The sequence below is a fragment of the Mus musculus genome, chromosome X, assembly GCF_000001635.26.
Source record: "Mus musculus strain C57BL/6J chromosome X, GRCm38.p6 C57BL/6J".
NCBI lineage: Eukaryota > Metazoa > Chordata > Mammalia > Rodentia > Muridae > Mus > Mus musculus.
Genome location: NC_000086.7, coordinates 164,525,259 through 164,543,146, shown reverse-complemented (window position 1 = coordinate 164,543,146; position 17,888 = coordinate 164,525,259). Strand labels below are relative to the sequence as shown.

Below are 17,888 nucleotides of genomic sequence, written 5' to 3'. Positions count from 1 at the left end.
AAACAAAACACGTAACCAAAAGCCACTTGGGGAGGAATAGGTTTATTTTGCCTATTGTTTCCATATTACAATTCATCATCAAAGTCAGGGCAGGAACCTGGAGGCTCCTAGTGTATAGGCCATGGAGGTGTGCTGCTTAATAGCTTGTTCATCATAGTTTGCTGTTTTCTTATAGAACTCAAGATCACCAGCCCAGAGCTTGGCATGGAAGGTGAGCTGGGCACAGGCTTAAGGCGTTTTTCTCAATTGAAGTTGCTTCCTCTCCAGTGACTTTCGTTTATGTCAAGTTGCCATAAACCTAGCCAGGACAGTGGGGAGGGGTGTTTAAGTGTCATTTATACAGCTTTGATGATATAACTGCTTGCACTGCATTGGTTAACAAAGCATTCATAGATGTACACCACTAGTAAATGCAATCACATCCATATTCATAAAGGTGGCTCGTTTAAAGAAGGACTTCTTTCTACCGCTAAGTGAAGTGCTTTTACATTTCCCTAAATTGCGACAAGGGGCATTGTGCTGACATTTTTGGGACAATGACCATTTGCTGTATGGATTTATGACTTGCTTAATTGTAATATTCTTCTAGTAATTCTGTTAGTTTTGGATTACGATAGAAAGGGTTTATCAGAAACATTTTACATGAGACACCAGGCTACTGTTTGTGTGTGTGTGTGTGTGTGTGTGTGTGTGTGTGTGTGTGTGTGTATGTGTGTACCCTGTTCATGTTTATATGTTTAGTATGTATGCATGAACATTTGTCCCTTTCTGTGTGGAGACGAAAGGTCAACACTAAGTGTCCTCCTCCCTCGAATGCTCCTCCCCTTCTTTTCCTTTGAGACAGGATCTCTTCCTAAACCTGCCTGCAATTTGCCATTTTGGCTAGATTGCCTTTGCCCCTGCTCCAAGTAGGTGGAAAAGTGTGCGTTGCTGTGCCCGACTATTGCATGGGTTCCGGGGATCATCCTGGGTACTTGGTTGCCATGCCTACACTTTCTGGGCCAATTTCCTAGCCCTAAACTGATGTTTTCTGAAAAACACTAGCAAAATTGCTCACGGCTCCTGCCCCTTGGCAAAAGGCTGACTACAATGTAAGAGCTAGGAAACCGTATCTGTTGTTAGACTATGCCAATCTCATTAACTTTTCCTCCTTAGTGTCTAGAATAGTGACTGCCACCGACAAAGCCACTCACTAAATAATCCCTGAATAAACAAACTCAGTGACTGAATGGAACGGAATAAACTAGAAAAATGCAGGAATGCCTCTGTTCATTAGCTATCTATAAATTCTGAGTAGAGAAAAGATAGTCCAGTTAAAAGCCAGACAGACTGGGGGGTAAGGGGGGTTTTTATTCAAACTAGAAATATATGGGTTATAGAACCAAAGAAAGAAACCATTGTCGGTAGAATCTATTATCACAAAGTTTTCATTCCCAAATGGAAATTTCCAGAGGCTCTGTTGTAAACCATTTTGTGACTGGACATTTATGAGTAGCAAGGCTTTTGCTTTAGGAAGTATGTGCCAATAGCGCCATCTTCTGGAATAACTTGTGATTTTTAGAAGCGTATTCTAGGCATTTTCTTTTTTTTTTCTTTTTTGTTTTTCTTATTAGATATTTTCTTTATATACATTTCAAATGCTATCCCAAAAGTTTCCTATACCCTCCCCCCCCCGCCCTGCTCCCCTACCCACCCACTCCCACTTCTTGGCCCTGGCATTCCCCTGTACTGGGGCATATAAAGTTTGAAATACCAAGGGGCCTCTCTTCCCAGTGATGGCCGAATAGGCCATCTTCTGCTACATACATAACCATCTAGAGACACGAGCTCTGGGGATACTGGTTAGTTCATATTGTTGTTCCACCTATAGGATTGCACACCCCTTCAGCTCCTTATGGCTTGCTCTAGCTTCTCCACTGGGGGCCGGTGTTCCATCTTATAGATGACTGTGAGCATCTACTTCTGTATTTGCCAGGCACTGGCATAGCCTCATACCAGGGTCCCTTCAGCAAAATCTTGCTGGCATATGCAATAGTGTCTGGGTTTGGTGGCTGATTGTGGGATGGATCCCCAGGTGGGGTAGTCTCTGGATAGTCCATCCTTTCGTCTTAGCTCCAAACTTGGTCTCTGTAACTCCTTTCATGGGTATTTTGTTCCATATAGCAAGTTAAATTAAGAAGCACCAGAAAATTATAACGGATATATCTTTCAAGATCATGTAGACCATATGTAATCTCATATGTAACGATTTCCCTTAAATGACTGCAATATTTTCTTTATAATGATATTAATGGAACCTCAAAATTCATCTCTCAAAACAAGAACTACAACCATCCACACTAGGTTTTGTGTAAATCTGAAATGGAAAAGCAGTTAAAATCCATTAACTATCTCAGGAACCCTGTCTAATAGAAATTTCTGCAACTATATCTTGGTCATACAACACAGTGGCCACTTCACCTGAATGGTTAGAAACACTTACTTCATGGCCGGTGACACTAAGGTGAAGTTTCCATTTTCCTTGGCTTTAACTGATTCTGTTTTGTTTTAATTTGCCATATATATGTATTTCAGGGTCTCTCAACCTAGGCACCATTTGCATGTTGACTAGATAATGCTTTGTTATGGGTGAGAGGCTATCCTGTGAACCATATGACAACCAGCTAGATGCCAAATCGTACACAGTTGAGAATACCCAGTAGTACAAATCTTAGTAAAAACAACTAAAACTGTTTGCAGCCATTGTCAATATTTGAGTATGAGGGAATGGGAGAGTGATGAAAATCACCCACAGTTGCAAGCTCTGAAGAGCAGCTACTATACTGCCCAGCAGAGTTCTAGAATATACTTACTACGCATATGGGATTTGAGGTGGAAAATAAACGTGCTTCTACATCTAATGCAGCCAGTTGTGCCATAAAGGAGAAAAGGTTAAGAGCACAGATACAAACAAAGAAACACTGTCCTCCTTCATCTCCTGTTCCATGTCATGGAGATGCCAAGACCATAACAACAGAAAATTCTGTCTTAGCTGAAACTGTCCAGGCTAACAGCAGACAATTTACGTTTGCATCTGGCTCCTCTGTCCTTGATCTCAGTAATTGGATATATTGATCAGTCTGAGCTTCAGTGTATCACCTGGCAAAGGTAGTAAATAGTACCACCTGGGCAGTTAGCTGTGAAGGCTCAATTAGACGATGCATAAAGTGTTCCTTGCTTGGTGATTGGCATGTAGGACATGTTCAAGACCAATAGCTATTTTTAGACAGTCACGTTTAAGCAGAGGACAACCAGTCTTCACACTCTCTAACCAATACTATGAAGTACCCTGTGTGCTCTTTTTAAAATAAGGGTCTTACTAGAAAAAATAAAATCAAAAGAAACCACTCGTCTACCATTATAAACCTTCATTTATTTGAAACTCCAGTGGTAAGAGTTTCAACACTGTTTTTCAGTTGCTTGCGAATCCAGTCCCTCCACAATTAGAGGTGTAAAAGGAAGCGCTTCAGGTCTTCCGGGAGGAGGAGCTCAGAAATCTTATGATGCTGCCGAATGCCAAAGCATTTCCGGATTCTCAGGCGGCATAGCTGCCTCAAAGACTGGGGTCCTGGAGGAAGAACATGGGACAAGTCATGCTTGTTTTGCTAATCTAGGACGACCTTTTTCAATCATACATTATATATCACATTCTTATACAGATACACTAAACACTTTAAGTCCATGTTTCCTTGGTTTTCTTTTTCATTTTTTACTTCTGTTTTTGAGATTATAATATAATTACATCAATTCCCTCTTCCCTTCCTTTCTTCCCAACATTCCTGTATGCCCTTTCTTTCAAATAAATTCATGATCTCTTTTTACATTGTTATGTGCATAGATGAGGGAGGCATTTTTTAGTCCATGATCTCTCTTTTCCTATATTTAACTGAAGTAAGATCATTAGATATTTTCAGATACTTTTATCTATATGTATGTGTATACATGATAGTATGAGCACATGCTTGAGGGCACCCATGGAGGCCAGCAGAGAGCATAGCATCACCTATGTTAAAGATGGTTGTAAGCTGCCAGATGTGGGTGCTGGGAACAGAACCCCAGTCCTCTGCAAATGCAGGAGTCACTCATAAATTGCTCAGCCATCTCCATCCCTGGTTGGGTTTTAGTTTAGGACAGACTAAAAACTATCTAAAAGTTAGCCACCTCACTAATAGAGGTTTAAAGAAACTAACGTGGGAATTAACAACTATACAACAGTTTCAATCATAAAAAGTAAAATTCCTATTTCATGGTGTTGTCGTTTACCTTAAAATTAAACCATACTTCTAGATGCAAGTATGTTTATAATATTAGCAAGTTAAAAATATTCAAATATGCTTAGCTCAAAGTAAATCATAAGTTCATGTAGTTAAATTGTGTTTACTTTTCTATTCTGTACTCTAAGCTTTCCCAAACTTTAGCTCATTTGTGAAAAAGTGAACTAATATAAATATGCACAGGGAACAGCCAAGAGCTTGCATTTTAGAGTGATAGTTCTCAACAAGCTGGGTAGGAAAAAAGAAAAGGAAGGTATTTTCTCCCTAGGGGACATTACTCAACATCTCGAGGCACTTTTTGATTAGCATTACTTGAGGAAAATATTAGCACTAGTTGCTAGCATCTGCACACAGCACAGCTCCTAACTCCAGCTATCAATGGCACCAAGGTTTCGAATCCCTATTACACTACAAAAGGTAAGGTATAATCACCATCCCCACCCCACTCTTTGCACCAAATTAAAATGGAAATTCTTCTTTGGTATTTTTTTAACAGAAAACTGTATAGTCATAATAAATTTTATAAAACAATAGCTCTCAATCCATGGTGAAATTTAGATTTGTCTGGAGCTGAAGAAGTTTATATGAAGCTGCGTCCCACTCCAGAAACATTGGTTCAATTATTGTTGGTGTGTGCCTGTGCATCTGGATTTTTTTTAAAGCATGGGCCCCAGGTTATTTTCTTATGAAGTCAGGCTTGAGACTGCAGTTGAAATGATACTGTGGCTTCTACTGTCCTGTAGCCTTTCCATGAGCTACAGGTAAACTTAGTTTTGGATCTCTCGGGTGATGGGGAACAAGAACTGAAGATGAATAGAGTCAAAGGAGTGTGTGTAAGCTCTAGATGGAGCGCTAACAGCACGTTCCAAAAGGGACTGGTTGCAAGTGAAGGCAACATCAGATTATGTTCAAGGCACAGGTCAGCAAACTTCACAGCACACACTTTGAGAGAAATGGAAGTTAACCTAACTTCACTAAGGAGTGTTAGAGGATATGACTAATTAGGGGCAACTGTAGGTAGCCCTCAAAATGATAAATGAAGAAGAGGACTTCAGAGCAAGCTTGGTGGGAGTCATTGCATGTTCTCCATCTGTGCCATGAGAAAACATGCTTTAGATGCCAAGCACGGGAGGGGTGGGGAATAATATTTTTGAAATTCTTCCTTTTAGCTTCCAGAAAAAGGGAGATCTCCACCATTCCTAACTTCCATGCCAAGCCCAACTCAGAACACAGTTAAGTTCCAGCTAAGACTCCCAAGTTCCCATACCCTTGAAGAAAGACAGCAATTTAATTAAGTTGCCTCCCTGAGCACAGAGCACCAGGTAAGCTGAATCATCAAAGAAACCCAGGGACAGAAGTTTATGTGTTCTATCTGCAGGTCTTTTTTTTTTTTTTTTTGCTTGCTTGCCTAGGACCATTTCTTGTGGGCTATTGGACTGCTAAGAAATGCCTCGCCCAAATCCTAAAAGTGACCAAGCCAGGCATGGTGGGGCATATCTTTAATACTAACAGTCATGCAAAGGCAGAGGGATCTCTGTGACTTCAAGGCTAGCCTGATCTACGTAGCAAGTTTCTGGATAACCAGCACTAGGCACAGAGACCCTGCCTCAAAAAAGAAAGAAAGAAAGAAGGAAGGAAGGAAGGAAGGAAGGAAGGAAGGAAGGAAGGAAGGAAAGAAAGAAAGAAACAAAGAAAGAAAGAAACAAAGAAAGAAAGAAAACAAAGAAAAAGAAAAAGAAAAAGAAAAAAGGAAGGAAGGAAGGAAGGAAGGAAGGAAGGAAGGAAGGAAGGAAGGAAGGAAGGAAGGAAGAAAGGAAAAAAATACCAGTGAAGACAATCTGAAAATCTTATAACATCATACGAAAACGATATATTCACCACACTATGTGAATTTGCTAGACCCTGAGGCACAGTTGCCTCTGTATATTACATTCCCAATAAAAATATTAAAACTGGTATTTTAGAACTATGTTAGTATAAAGATGAATATAATTCTGGTTAGGTTTTATTCATCCTTCTTCTGTTTTAATGTGAACTGAAATATTTCTGTGGGCCCTGAGGAACTGTAAGAGAAGGTAGCTCTATGTGTATAACATAGAAATTTTTCAAAACAAGAAATCGTCAAGATACAGGCAGAAATGCCCAGTGATTATCCCACAGTTTAATGGAAAGAGAAGTCTGGTTGGTTCCTTCTGCCTCCATCAGTCTTTCTTAGCCTGCCCTGCAGTGCTAAGGAGTGCAGGTAACTGCAGGACGGGCAATTGCCCTGGGTCAGTGGGAGCAGAAAGAAGTTCTTGGACCATTTTATCACTCTACCCAGAACCAGCCCTACTTCTCAGCCTGTGGTTAGAAAATAACCAGCTTACTTGACATCAGGGTCCCTCAGATCAGAAGGCCTACTTCAGAGTCTCACACTCCAAAACCAAAGCACAGTCAACACTCTGGTAGAGCAACTAATAAGGCAATCAGGTTTCCTTGCAACCTGAAGGGTTCTTTGCTGCATGAAATGCCCTTCTCCTGTGCAGACCACTGTTTAGTTATTTGTGTGGGTAGTGTGAGTTCTTATTTGTGGTAAACTTGCAAGAGTAAATGTATCTTGATTGGTGTAAATCATTAAACAAATGCCCTAAACTCTTAGTTGCTACATCTTAACCCCAGCAATCATTTACTCAGTGATTTGACTGGTATATGGGGCAGTTCAGACATCTTGAGAAACCAGACAATACCTTGAAGGCATCTGCAGAATCACTCTAAAGAAGTGGTTCTCAGCCTGTGGGTTGAGACCCCTTAGAAGGTTGAATGGCTTTCACAGGGATTGGCTAAGACTATCAGAAAACATAGGCATTTACATTATTATTCACACACGTAGCAAAATTACAATTATGAAGTAGCAACAAAAATCACTTTATGGTTGGGGGTCACCACTACAGGAGGAACTTGTATTAAAGGGTCACAGCATTAGGAAGGTTGAGAACCACTGCTCTAAAGCATGTTGCATTTAACTTTAATATCAAATATTTTTAAATCATAGCTGACCTCTTTAAAAACTGGCCAAACAGCCTGACTCCAACATATCAAACAACAAAAGGCTAAATTTTACTTCATTAGCAATGATGTGCCTTGTTGAATTATCTCAGGTTCCCCATGCATGATGAGGGCAGAGAGTGATCTTTATAGAACTGGAAGTCAGAACTTAGTAAGTACCTGCCTCACACTAGGGATCAAAGGAGTCTCTATGGGTTAGGGCTTCGATTAGGGCAATAGAGAGGCACCTTCATTCTGCAAGAAGATCTGGATCAAAGGACTCTCCAGAGGCACCAGGTCCACAGGACGTTTGCCATCAGCATTCTTGGCTTGAGCGTTTGCTCCGAAATCCATGAGCAGATGCACCAGCTCCACACTGGACATCCTGGCCACTACGTGAAGAGGAGAATCCAAGCCTTTGCCTTGATTCACAGATACTCCTAAATGGTCACAAGAACAAAAGAGGTCACAGAGCAGTGCTAGCCATCCCCTTTCCCAAGAGACTTTCAATGTGGGGAATTCGTGATGAACAGAATTCTTTAAGATTGGGAACTGATTTCATTTTATGTCATTTAAGATAATAAGAAACTTGGGCACTGGATATACAACTGTGTTGGTAAAGTGCTTGCCGTGCAAAAAAAAAAAAAAAATCAGTGTTCAGTCACCAGCACCCAGAGAAAAATGTGAATATGGTAATACACACTGGTAATGAGCTGGACAGTGAGACAGACAGACAGACCCTTGAAGGCAGCCTAGCCTAATCGGTGAGTCCCTGGTCCGAGAGACTGTGCTCCAAAATTCAAACTGGATGGCTCCAGGGGAACAACATCTAAGGATGACCTTTGACCTCCACAAGCATGAGCACACCTGCACATGCACGCTCACATTCACTCACACACACATGCACACATGCATCCCCCTCCCCACATGAACACACACATGTTCATGCAAATACAATAAAAGGAAATTTTATTTGACAACATGAAGGAAAGGACCATGTAAGTCGTGTAGCATATGGCATTAGCAATTCACCACCACAGAGTATTATGCATGGGCATGGTACAATCAAGAGAAAGTCTGGGTAGCATGAACACTGCCAATTCATTATTAATGCAATCTAAGTATTAGTACAGACCACGAATAAGGCTAAAATGAGGAAACCCCACATACATACAGAAGCTGGATTCATACACTGGGCAGCACTGCGTTTAAAGCTATGGGATGTGAGACTGTGTGAACTGGATCATTAAACACAACCAATTCAGGGAGGCATTTCTCCCCCTAAGTTGGAATAATTGATTCTGTTACCGCAGGAAAGCTGACAAGTTCTCTTTAGGAGTAAGGACCATCCCTACCCAATTCTCCCTCCACCATCTAAATAAATCCTCACCCCTGCTCAGAGCTTGGTTCTCACTGACACGTATGCAGGCTCCCACTTTTTACCTGAACTAGGGACTCCACACACACACAATGCCCAGTCGCCTGGTCAACAAATACTAGTTTTACTTTGTGAGAGATGCCAAGTATGGCCCTGCCCTGGATACGAGCGTTAAATGCCTTGAAGCTTAAAAACTCTCCCTAAAATAATAGGCAGGAGGGAGAGTGGCAGAGAGAACTTATGAATGAGAACTGCTATCAAACAAGGGAAAATGAATAGGAAGGTGAAAACAGTCAGTGTGGAGAGAGACTCCTAGAGCCTTAAAGGAAGATCACAATGTAGATAAAGAGTTGCCCTAGTGCTCCCAGTGTTGGGAAGGGGACTGGACAACCATAGGGGAGTGAAAAGGAATGATAGTGCATCCCTTCAAGAAAAAAAAACAAACAAACAAAACACTGTTTATGGCAGACAAATGTGGAAGATGGTCCCAAAAAAAGAAGAGTCAGCTACAACCCAGCAGCTCTGCACACTCTGCAGAACTCAATCATTTAACTGTCCAGCTAGAGAGAGGCAGAGGGCAGGGAGGAAAAGCTTGTAATAAATGAGGACCACCCTGGAAAAAGGTATAGATGTTATCATCAACATCTTCTTCTTCCTCCCTCATTGTCTTGCTAGTTAGAAGTGTGACAATTAAAATGTAGACAGTGTAGAACAACTCTTCCCGTCAGAACAGCAGGGTCTTGCTCAATCCCCTTGCCCACACTCTCTCCTCTTGGATGACAGGAGGATCTTTAGGAGTCGTGTAATTTGCTTTTCATTTCCATGCTCTTTTTGCCTTACCTGATTCTAGGAGCTTCTTGGCACAGGCTACTTGCTGGTTTTTACAAGCCACATACAGAGGTGTTCCGAGATGGCTGATGTTATAGTCAATATTGGCCCCATGAGCTGCGAGGGACTCAATGCATTTCACATATCCTGTAGCACAAAAAGAAAGAAACAAACAGAAGAGTTACAGCATAAATTTACTAAATAACGGTTCCTATTTTGTGTGTGTTTAAATACATCCCAACATATCCAGCAATCAAAAGTCATATTCTTTTACTTACAATAGAGAATATTTTAAATACAGCAGAAAGAGTAAATGTCTGTCCCAAGCCATTAGATCAGCTCCCCACTGGACATCCTAGCCCATTCATCTCCTCCCATGAAGAGAAGAATAGGGCTTTTTGCCTTGCTTTCTCCAAAACAAAAGGAGGATCATCCAAAGAAGCAATCTCCAACCATCAACAAAATGTCGCCTGCCACTGAGAGTGGAACTGCATTCACTAGCCATGGTAAGCAACCCGCAGCCATTTACTTTTATGGATCGTGTGTTTATAACTAGTCTGATCAGGGAAGAGACATGGAGAAACAAGGCTAATTGCATATGCCAGCAAGATTTTGCTGAAGGAACCCTGGTATAGCTGTCTCATATGAGGCTATGCCAGTGCCTGGCAAACACAGAAGTGGATGCTCACAGTCATCTATAGGATGGAACACAGGGCCCAATGGAGGAGCCAGTGAAAGTGTCCAAGGAGCTAAAGGGGTCTGCAACCCGATAGGTGGAACAACAATATGAACTAACCAGTAGCCTCAGAGCTTGTGTATCTAGCTGCATATGTAGCAGAAGATGGCCTAGTCGGCCATCATTGGGAAGAGAGGCTCTTTGGTCTTGCAAACTTTATATGCCCCAGTACAGGGGAATGCCAGGGCCAAGAAGTGGGAGTGGGTGGGTAGGGGAGTGGGGGCAGGGAGGGTATAGGGAACTTTCAGGATAGCATTTGAAATGTATATAAAGAAAATATCTAATAATAAAAAAAGATGGTCCTGAAGAAAGACATAGAATGAATAAAGAAAATATGGTACATATGTAACACAGAGTTTTATTCTGCCATAAAGAAGAATGAGATTTTACTGTTTGCATGGAAATGAGTGGAATTGGAGAGCACCATATTAAGCAAGTAAGATAAACTCAGAAAGACAAATACAAACTATACATTCATTCACTCATATGTGGAACCCAGATTATATGCGCACACATGCTGTCTCTTGCTCTCTCCTGTGCTCTCTCTTCTCTCTCTCTCCCTCTCTCTCTCTCCTTCTCTCTCTCCCCCTCTCTCTCTCCCTCTCTCTCTCTCCTCTCTCTCTCTCTCTCTCTCTCTCTCTCTCTCTCTCTCTCTCTCTCTCTCTCTCTCTCTCTCTCTCTCTCTCCCCCCATAAAAGTAGAAGGGAAGCTACTTGAGAAAGAACACGGCTGGGAGAAGAAGGGCAGGAGAGGGAAATGGAGCTGAACATGATTGAGGTACATGATAACTTTGAAAGAAAATGTTAGTATAGAGCCTATTACTTCCATACAATTAAATATGGACCTTGCTTTCTATGAGATCATATATTCCATAAAGATCCATAACTTCCTATGTATTTACCATTGCCTACTCTAGCAATATAGCTCTGAAAGGGTGATTCTCAAACATACGTGTGCATCAGAGCCTGGAGCAGGTCCCAAGAGCCTGCACTCACATGCCTGGTCATATGGATGCTCCTACCAACACACCTTTTGAAAACTACTGCTCTAAAATATCCCTCTGCTTTTCTATTTCTGTAGTTAGAGCTTCCTTGAAGGACTGGATGAAACCCCTAAATATTACCAATGGATTTACCTCTTTTAGCAGCCTCATGGATGGGAGAGGCCAGCTCAGTCTCAGGGTGGGGAGTGGCTCCATGCTGTAGCAGCAGATTCACACAGTCCTGACTGCCGCTGACACATGCATTAAACAAGGGAGTTCGCCAGTCTATGGTCATGCCATTCACCTGCAAAGAAAACCCAACTCCAGGGTAAAGAGAGGGACTGATGTGAACTGAACTCAAGCTTAATCCTTCCACTTTCACTGTATGTGTGTTGTTTTAAACTTCTCTGAGCCTTAAACTCCATCTTTTTCTATTAAATGAGAACCACCAAATTCTGAACGATTGTCATGGAAAAAAAGAACAAAGTATAAAACAGAAGGCAGTAATAATATTACTCAATGTTCTTTCTTCCCTGCCCTCTTTCGGGGTCTTGAATCTAGTAGTGATGACTTCCATAGCATAGCTTTCAAATTAATGTCTCTATTTTAAACACCCATCCTAAGACAGTAGTAGCCAGAATAATCTGAAAATGATTTTTAAAAAGAATATATTTTTCATTTAAAAGGATGATACTCATGTAGATATGCTTAACAGATATAAAAGATTTTATTCAGTTTATTCATTTATAAGAGAATTGGTAAGAGGGTAGGATTAGATCAAAGAAAAATTTATATGGTTAGTCAGTATGAAACTTAAATATGTTTGCAAATTGATACAGAACTGGTTAACAAGACTGTAAAACTATAGATTTCAGAGGTAGTTTTTATTAAAATAAATACAAATCTCATAGACATTTACAAGCTAGCATCCATGTCATGATGTTTGGGCTACAAACAATAGATAACAAGTCCAAATCCACATGGACGCTTCTATCTTGTCATATGGTCATGTGCATCTGTTAAATGAAGTCACTGTGGGAATTAAACTGAATTCACCACTACATTCTCTTTCCAGGGAAGGCCAAGACCTAGATGAGATACAGAAGATACAGGGTGCAAATTTCAAGGAGATGCTCAATCTCAAGATGCCATAGTGCCACAGGACCATAAAGTGACTGTTCCTTTAACGTTCCATTCCAGCTGCTTCTTTTGTATGTGGTTTTGTCATGAATGACAAGAAACCTCCTCACCCACTCTACTCTCCTGCTCTAAGAAATGGGTTAATAAAATTTGCCCAATTTTACTTCCAGACTTTTGTGTTAGTGGGGTCTTGTGGATGGAAGCCCTTACTTTCCTTTAATTCACCATTTGGCAGACTGGTTCTAAGGTCCTTCTGTTTCAGATTAGACATCATTTCCTATAGGAAGCTCCTCTTTAAATCCCCCACTGGAAAGAGATGAACACTTTTATGTGTTCCCAATAATCCCTACTAACACCCTGACTCTTTGTTAGTTTCCAAACTGGCTCAAGCTCTTTCCATCTCACAGTGCACATGTCTTTACCATAGGGCTCTGAAGCCCCTCCCATCACAAGATGGAGGCCATTTTTTCCAATACTTGAATGCAGGCTTGTCTACAAGCCTTACTTTAGCCAATATTACAGTAGCAAATGGGATGCAAGAAAAAGGTCTGCCCTCTTCTGCTTCCCTTGCAATTCATGCTCTCCTGCAAACAATTGTAGACCACTTGCTAAAAGATGAGAGACTACACAGAGATTTTCTTACTCCAGCATGACAGCCATCCCAAGCTAAAGTTCTCACCTTTTCTGCAGGATTTCATTCCCTGCCACTCAGAGACATGAAAGCAGAGATATTACAATTACATAGCAATACTTATTAATGAAGTCTAATAAATAAAATGGTTCAGACTCTAAGCACAGATTTTGGAGTGGCTTAAAATAGACCCCATAGACCAGATGTGGCATGACTTTAATGCCAGCAGTCAGGAGGTAGAAGCAGGAGGATCTCTAAGTTTGAAGCTAACTTCGAGTTCCAGGATAGCCAGGGCTACAGAAAGAACACGTTTCAGAAGTAAGAGAAGGAAAGAGAAGAAGCACAAGAAGAGACAGAGGCAGAAGAAGAGGAGGAGAAGGAAGAAGAGGCCGAAGCAGAAGCAGCAGAAACAGAAGGAGGAGGAGGGAAAGAGAGGGGTAGGGAGGAAGGGAGAGAAGGGAAGAAGGAAAGAGGGAGACAGGGGGAGGGAGAGAAAAAGAAGAAAATGACAACTAATCAAAAGATACTATAAATTATTCAGAGGAATAGAAATGGCCATTTTTAATTTTTGATGTTTCTATTACTTAAGCTTCACATACCTGAGCTCCATGACTTAGTAACACACTTGCACAGGACAGGTGACCTCTGAGGCATGCTTCATGGAGGGGAGACACGTGATCTGCTGTGATGATGTTTACAGGCCAACCCTGGAAGAAGAGAAATAGGCTCAAAATGCAGTACAAGGCAGCAGTGCCCTCGGGTTGGTCCTCTGATATCATTCCAGTACTGTGTGAATTCTTCAAAAAGTTAAGTTGTAGGGTCAGGTAAAGCAGTCGACTAACGTACTATAATGTAAAAACACAAAAGGCAAGAAGGGCCCATCACACTGTGCAAGTGAGAGCCTAATATAAGATAACCACAAAGGAAATGACTTTACCAGATTCTGCTGGGGCTGACAACTCAATGATTTCACTGTTGGTTATGTTCTTGTTTGTGGAGCACTTGGCATTCTGCTCCATTTAGCATGAGGCCTCACCAAACATTTACTGAGAAGGACAGGTATGGCATGGGATGGTGAAGGCAAGAATAGGGTGAGCCTTCGATTACCTGGCTTACATCTGTAGGACTGGGGAGCCCTCCAGTGACTCATGTCTCCTGGCGGTAACATCCCATGTGACCTCCTCCCCTTTAGTGTGGGATTTGATGATGCTGCCTCTTCCTCCTCCTTCATTTCCTTCATTCTTCCTTTTCCTCTTCCGTCTCCTGTCTTCCTCACCCACCTCCTCCTTATCCTTTCCTCCTCCTGTGCTCTTCCTCCCCTTTCCCTAGTCTTCCCTTTCCTCCTCCTCCCTCACCTGTGCTTCTCCCTCTCAATTATTCTTCCCCTCCTCTTCCTTCCCTGGTCTAATTCCTCTCTTCTGCTTCCCCTCCTCTCTTCCCCATCCTGCTCATCCTTTTGCACACCCTAAGGCACTACTCTCCGCCCCACCCCCAGCCTTATTCCTGTCAATATTTGCTTCTAATTAAGAAGATATGCAAAGATGATAAAGGGTTGTGTCCAAGATTAAATGTCAACCTATATTTGGCTCACTCTCTCTTTAGTGTTAGCATCACTTTGGCTTATTCTACTTAAAGTCCTTGACAAGAAAATGAGGGTGGCTTCTACCCAAACACCAGCCAGGAAGTGAGACCCTCAGTGCAACAACTCAGGAGGAATGGGATCTTGTCAGCTGCTGCCTCAGTGAGCTTGGCTATACAGATCTTCAGTTAGACAAGCCTTACAAAGACTGCAGCTTTCGAGACTCCCTGCCCTAACAAAACGTTTGAATTCCTGACAGAGTTGTTAACAAACCCACATGTCTGTTGTTTCAATGTTACTAACTCTGGGCCATTTTATTTTTACATAGCAAGTGGTGTGGACCAAGTGATACAGGGACAATGCACTAGGTAAGCCTCTGTAGATTAAAAAGTCCCCAAAGCAAAGGAACAATTGCATTCCCACACTAAGCCTTTGAAATCTGGAAAATCACAATGTCTATATGTTTACCCTTAGGATCCATCACCCTCTGGGGATACTTGTTGTCCAGGAGATAATAGATCATGAGCCAAATCCAAGCAGAACATGAAAAGAGGTTCAGGAAGAGTTCCCCAGCCTCAGCCCCACTCCATCTTAGAACACACTGTCCTGGGAAACATGGATACAATACAAATACTTTTTAGTCTATGTGTGCTTAGGGTTGTTTTGTAATTTCATGTGTATGTATGTGTGTATATGTATGCATGTATGTACATGTATGAAGGGTGTGTTTTACGTGTGCAGGTGTGATGTAGAGACAAACACACATGTGTGTTCATGTACATGTGTCCTACTTTATCACCATCTTCCTTATGCCCTAGAGACAGGGACTCTCATTAAACCTGAGCTTTGATTGGCGGTCAGAAAGTCCAGTAATTCTTCTGTCCCTTCCCTCCCTACCACAGTGTAGTGCTGAGGTTGCAGGTGCATGTGACCAACCAAGTTTTTCCCATGGGCTCTAGAGATTGGACCTTAGGTCCTCATATTTGTATAGCAGATGCTCTTATCCACTGAGATATCTCCCTAAACCCTGTGCGTGGTTAATTTAATCAATGACTCAAATATAGGTTGTAAGTTTTCTTCCTGGAACAGTATAAAGTTGCCCAAAATTGCTCCAATAAAAGACCTCAGTCTCCATTGATCTCAACACAAATTTTTCTACTTCTTGGACATTTATGATATTATTAGTCAGCCTGTGCTTTTGACCTTTACCTTCTGATCAGCAGGATCACACATTTTGAGATATCAAGTCACTCTCTGCTTACATCCCAGTACACAGGGGCTCAGATCCAGAGCCTAGGAAAAGGTTCTAGGAGACTCACCCTAATATGCTTGTAAATGAGAGGCTCCAATGCCCTTGACAGTCTTTCTCTGTCCCTGTTCCTCTGTTCACAGGGAAGGAAGAGGCTGTATTTTCCCTCCCTAATCCCATGAATCCTCAAAACATGGCTCCCAGTGCCTGGACACAGGAATAACTTACCTGATTGGATTTATTCCTTCCCAAGTATCACCATGGACTTTACAACATAGCACCTGGTATTTGACTATTTCCATTATCATTCACTTGTGAATTGTTTCATTTTAGGGAAAGCACCACCCCAGATCTTTTGGTTTGGTTTGGTTTCCATTCTCAGTGTTCTCCTATCTAATCTGCCCCACTTAGCCTGTAACACACGAGGGCAGTGGGAGGGGGAGGGGCATTCATTGCAAAACTCTTAACTGCAAATATAGGTCTGGTGGCACAGGCCTGCCATCTCAGCTGCTTGGGAGAATGAGATGGTAGAATCAAAATGTCAAAGTCTGACTGGGCTGCAGGGCAAAGTTCAAAGGCTAGCACCAGTAACAGAGGTCCTTTAAGTCTCCTTCTGAAAGCTTTGGACCTTAGAATTCATTAAGCCACAGCTGTACTTTCAGTGATCTTATAATCTAACTAATTGATAAATCTGAATCATATAACATCAGGGGGTAATCTTAACCAATTACCTCACAGCTTTTACTCCACAGTAGGATCTGCATAAAGAACACATATTGACTAGATGGCTGGTTCTTAATGGTTCTATTAATATTTGTCAACTCTGCTCAGCCCATGGCCACACACAGTTTTTGGTAGATTGTTTGGGCTGTACAGGATCAGCAACTTGACCAATACAGTGCTCAGTCCCCAGAAACATTCTATTACAGCACAAAGCATCATTTGGATACCTAAAAGAAGTCAAACAACTACAGAGACCTGTAGGCTTGCCAGCTTTTCTGTCCATGGGTTGCAGTTCCTTCTATACTAAGCAGAAAAGAAGCTGATGACCGACAAATACAGAGGTGTATGCTCACAGTCATCCATTGGACGGAGCACAGGGTCCCCAGTGAAGGAGCTAGAGAAAGTATCCAAGGAGCTGAAGGGGTTTGCAGCCCCATAGGAGAAACAACAATATGAACTAACCAGTACCCCCAGAACTCCCTGGGACTAAACCACCAATCAAACAAAACACATGGTGGGACTCATGGCTCTAGCTGCATATGTAGCAGAGGATAGCCTAGTCAGTCATCAGTGGGAAGAGAGGCCCTTGGTCCTATGAAGGTTCTATGCCCCAGTATAGGGGAATGCCAGGGCCAGGAAGCAGGAATGGGTGGGTTGGTGAGCAAGGGGAGGGGATGGGGATTTTCGGAGGGGAAACCAGAAAAGGGGATAACATTTGAAATGTAAATTAAGAAAATATCTTAAAAAAAAAAAAGAAGCTGATAAGCTCTAGCTTTTCTCAGGTTTGCTCCCTTCCTACTCAAGCAAGGCAATCGCAGCCATTTCATGTAGCATTCTTATGCCCCTTTGCCCCACCCGTACGGTCTCCTGCTCCTTCACAGTCTTCCTTCCTTGTGCTCTCTTCTCTGGGGAACAAATGCACGAAATTGCTCTGCTAGCTCTTGGACTTATGAGGTCTCTCCTTCACCATGTGATATTATGTCATCTACCATCTTTCCTGTACCCATTCTCCAGTTCTGTCCCTGTCACATACTTCCCAAAGCCTCTGCCAAGCCATCATTCAACACCCTCCATCCTTTCACTATCCCTACACACACACACACACACACACACACACACACACACACACACGCACAAACTATGCTTTTCTTTTTCCATTACCTGATATTCCTCTCTACTATGCATCCTTGCCTGAGCTTCTCTTACTGATCTTAATGGAAGGGGAAATCCACTGGAGGGTGGAAGGCTTTAATTGGGATTGGGGGAGTGAAAAGAGAGTCAAGATGGAAAGTCCACCAAAACTAA

General features: G+C 42.0%; 1 protein-coding gene across 1 annotated transcript in view; it reads right to left on the bottom strand.

Annotated features, from left to right (window-relative positions):
* Positions 1-3,394: 3,394 nt before the first annotated feature.
* The window catches only part of Asb9 (ankyrin repeat and SOCS box-containing 9), a 41,850-nt gene continuing 27,356 nt past the window's right edge, over positions 3,395-17,888 (bottom strand). The window contains exons 4-8 of the mRNA NM_027027.2: positions 13,632-13,739; positions 11,415-11,565; positions 9,556-9,690; positions 7,586-7,777; positions 3,395-3,607 (exon numbers count right to left, since the gene is read on the bottom strand). Coding sequence (NP_081303.1) covers positions 3,483-3,607; positions 7,586-7,777; positions 9,556-9,690; positions 11,415-11,565; positions 13,632-13,739 — 711 coding nt within the window. The 3' untranslated portion in view covers positions 3,395-3,482. The remainder of the gene's footprint in view (positions 3,608-7,585; positions 7,778-9,555; positions 9,691-11,414; positions 11,566-13,631; positions 13,740-17,888) is intronic.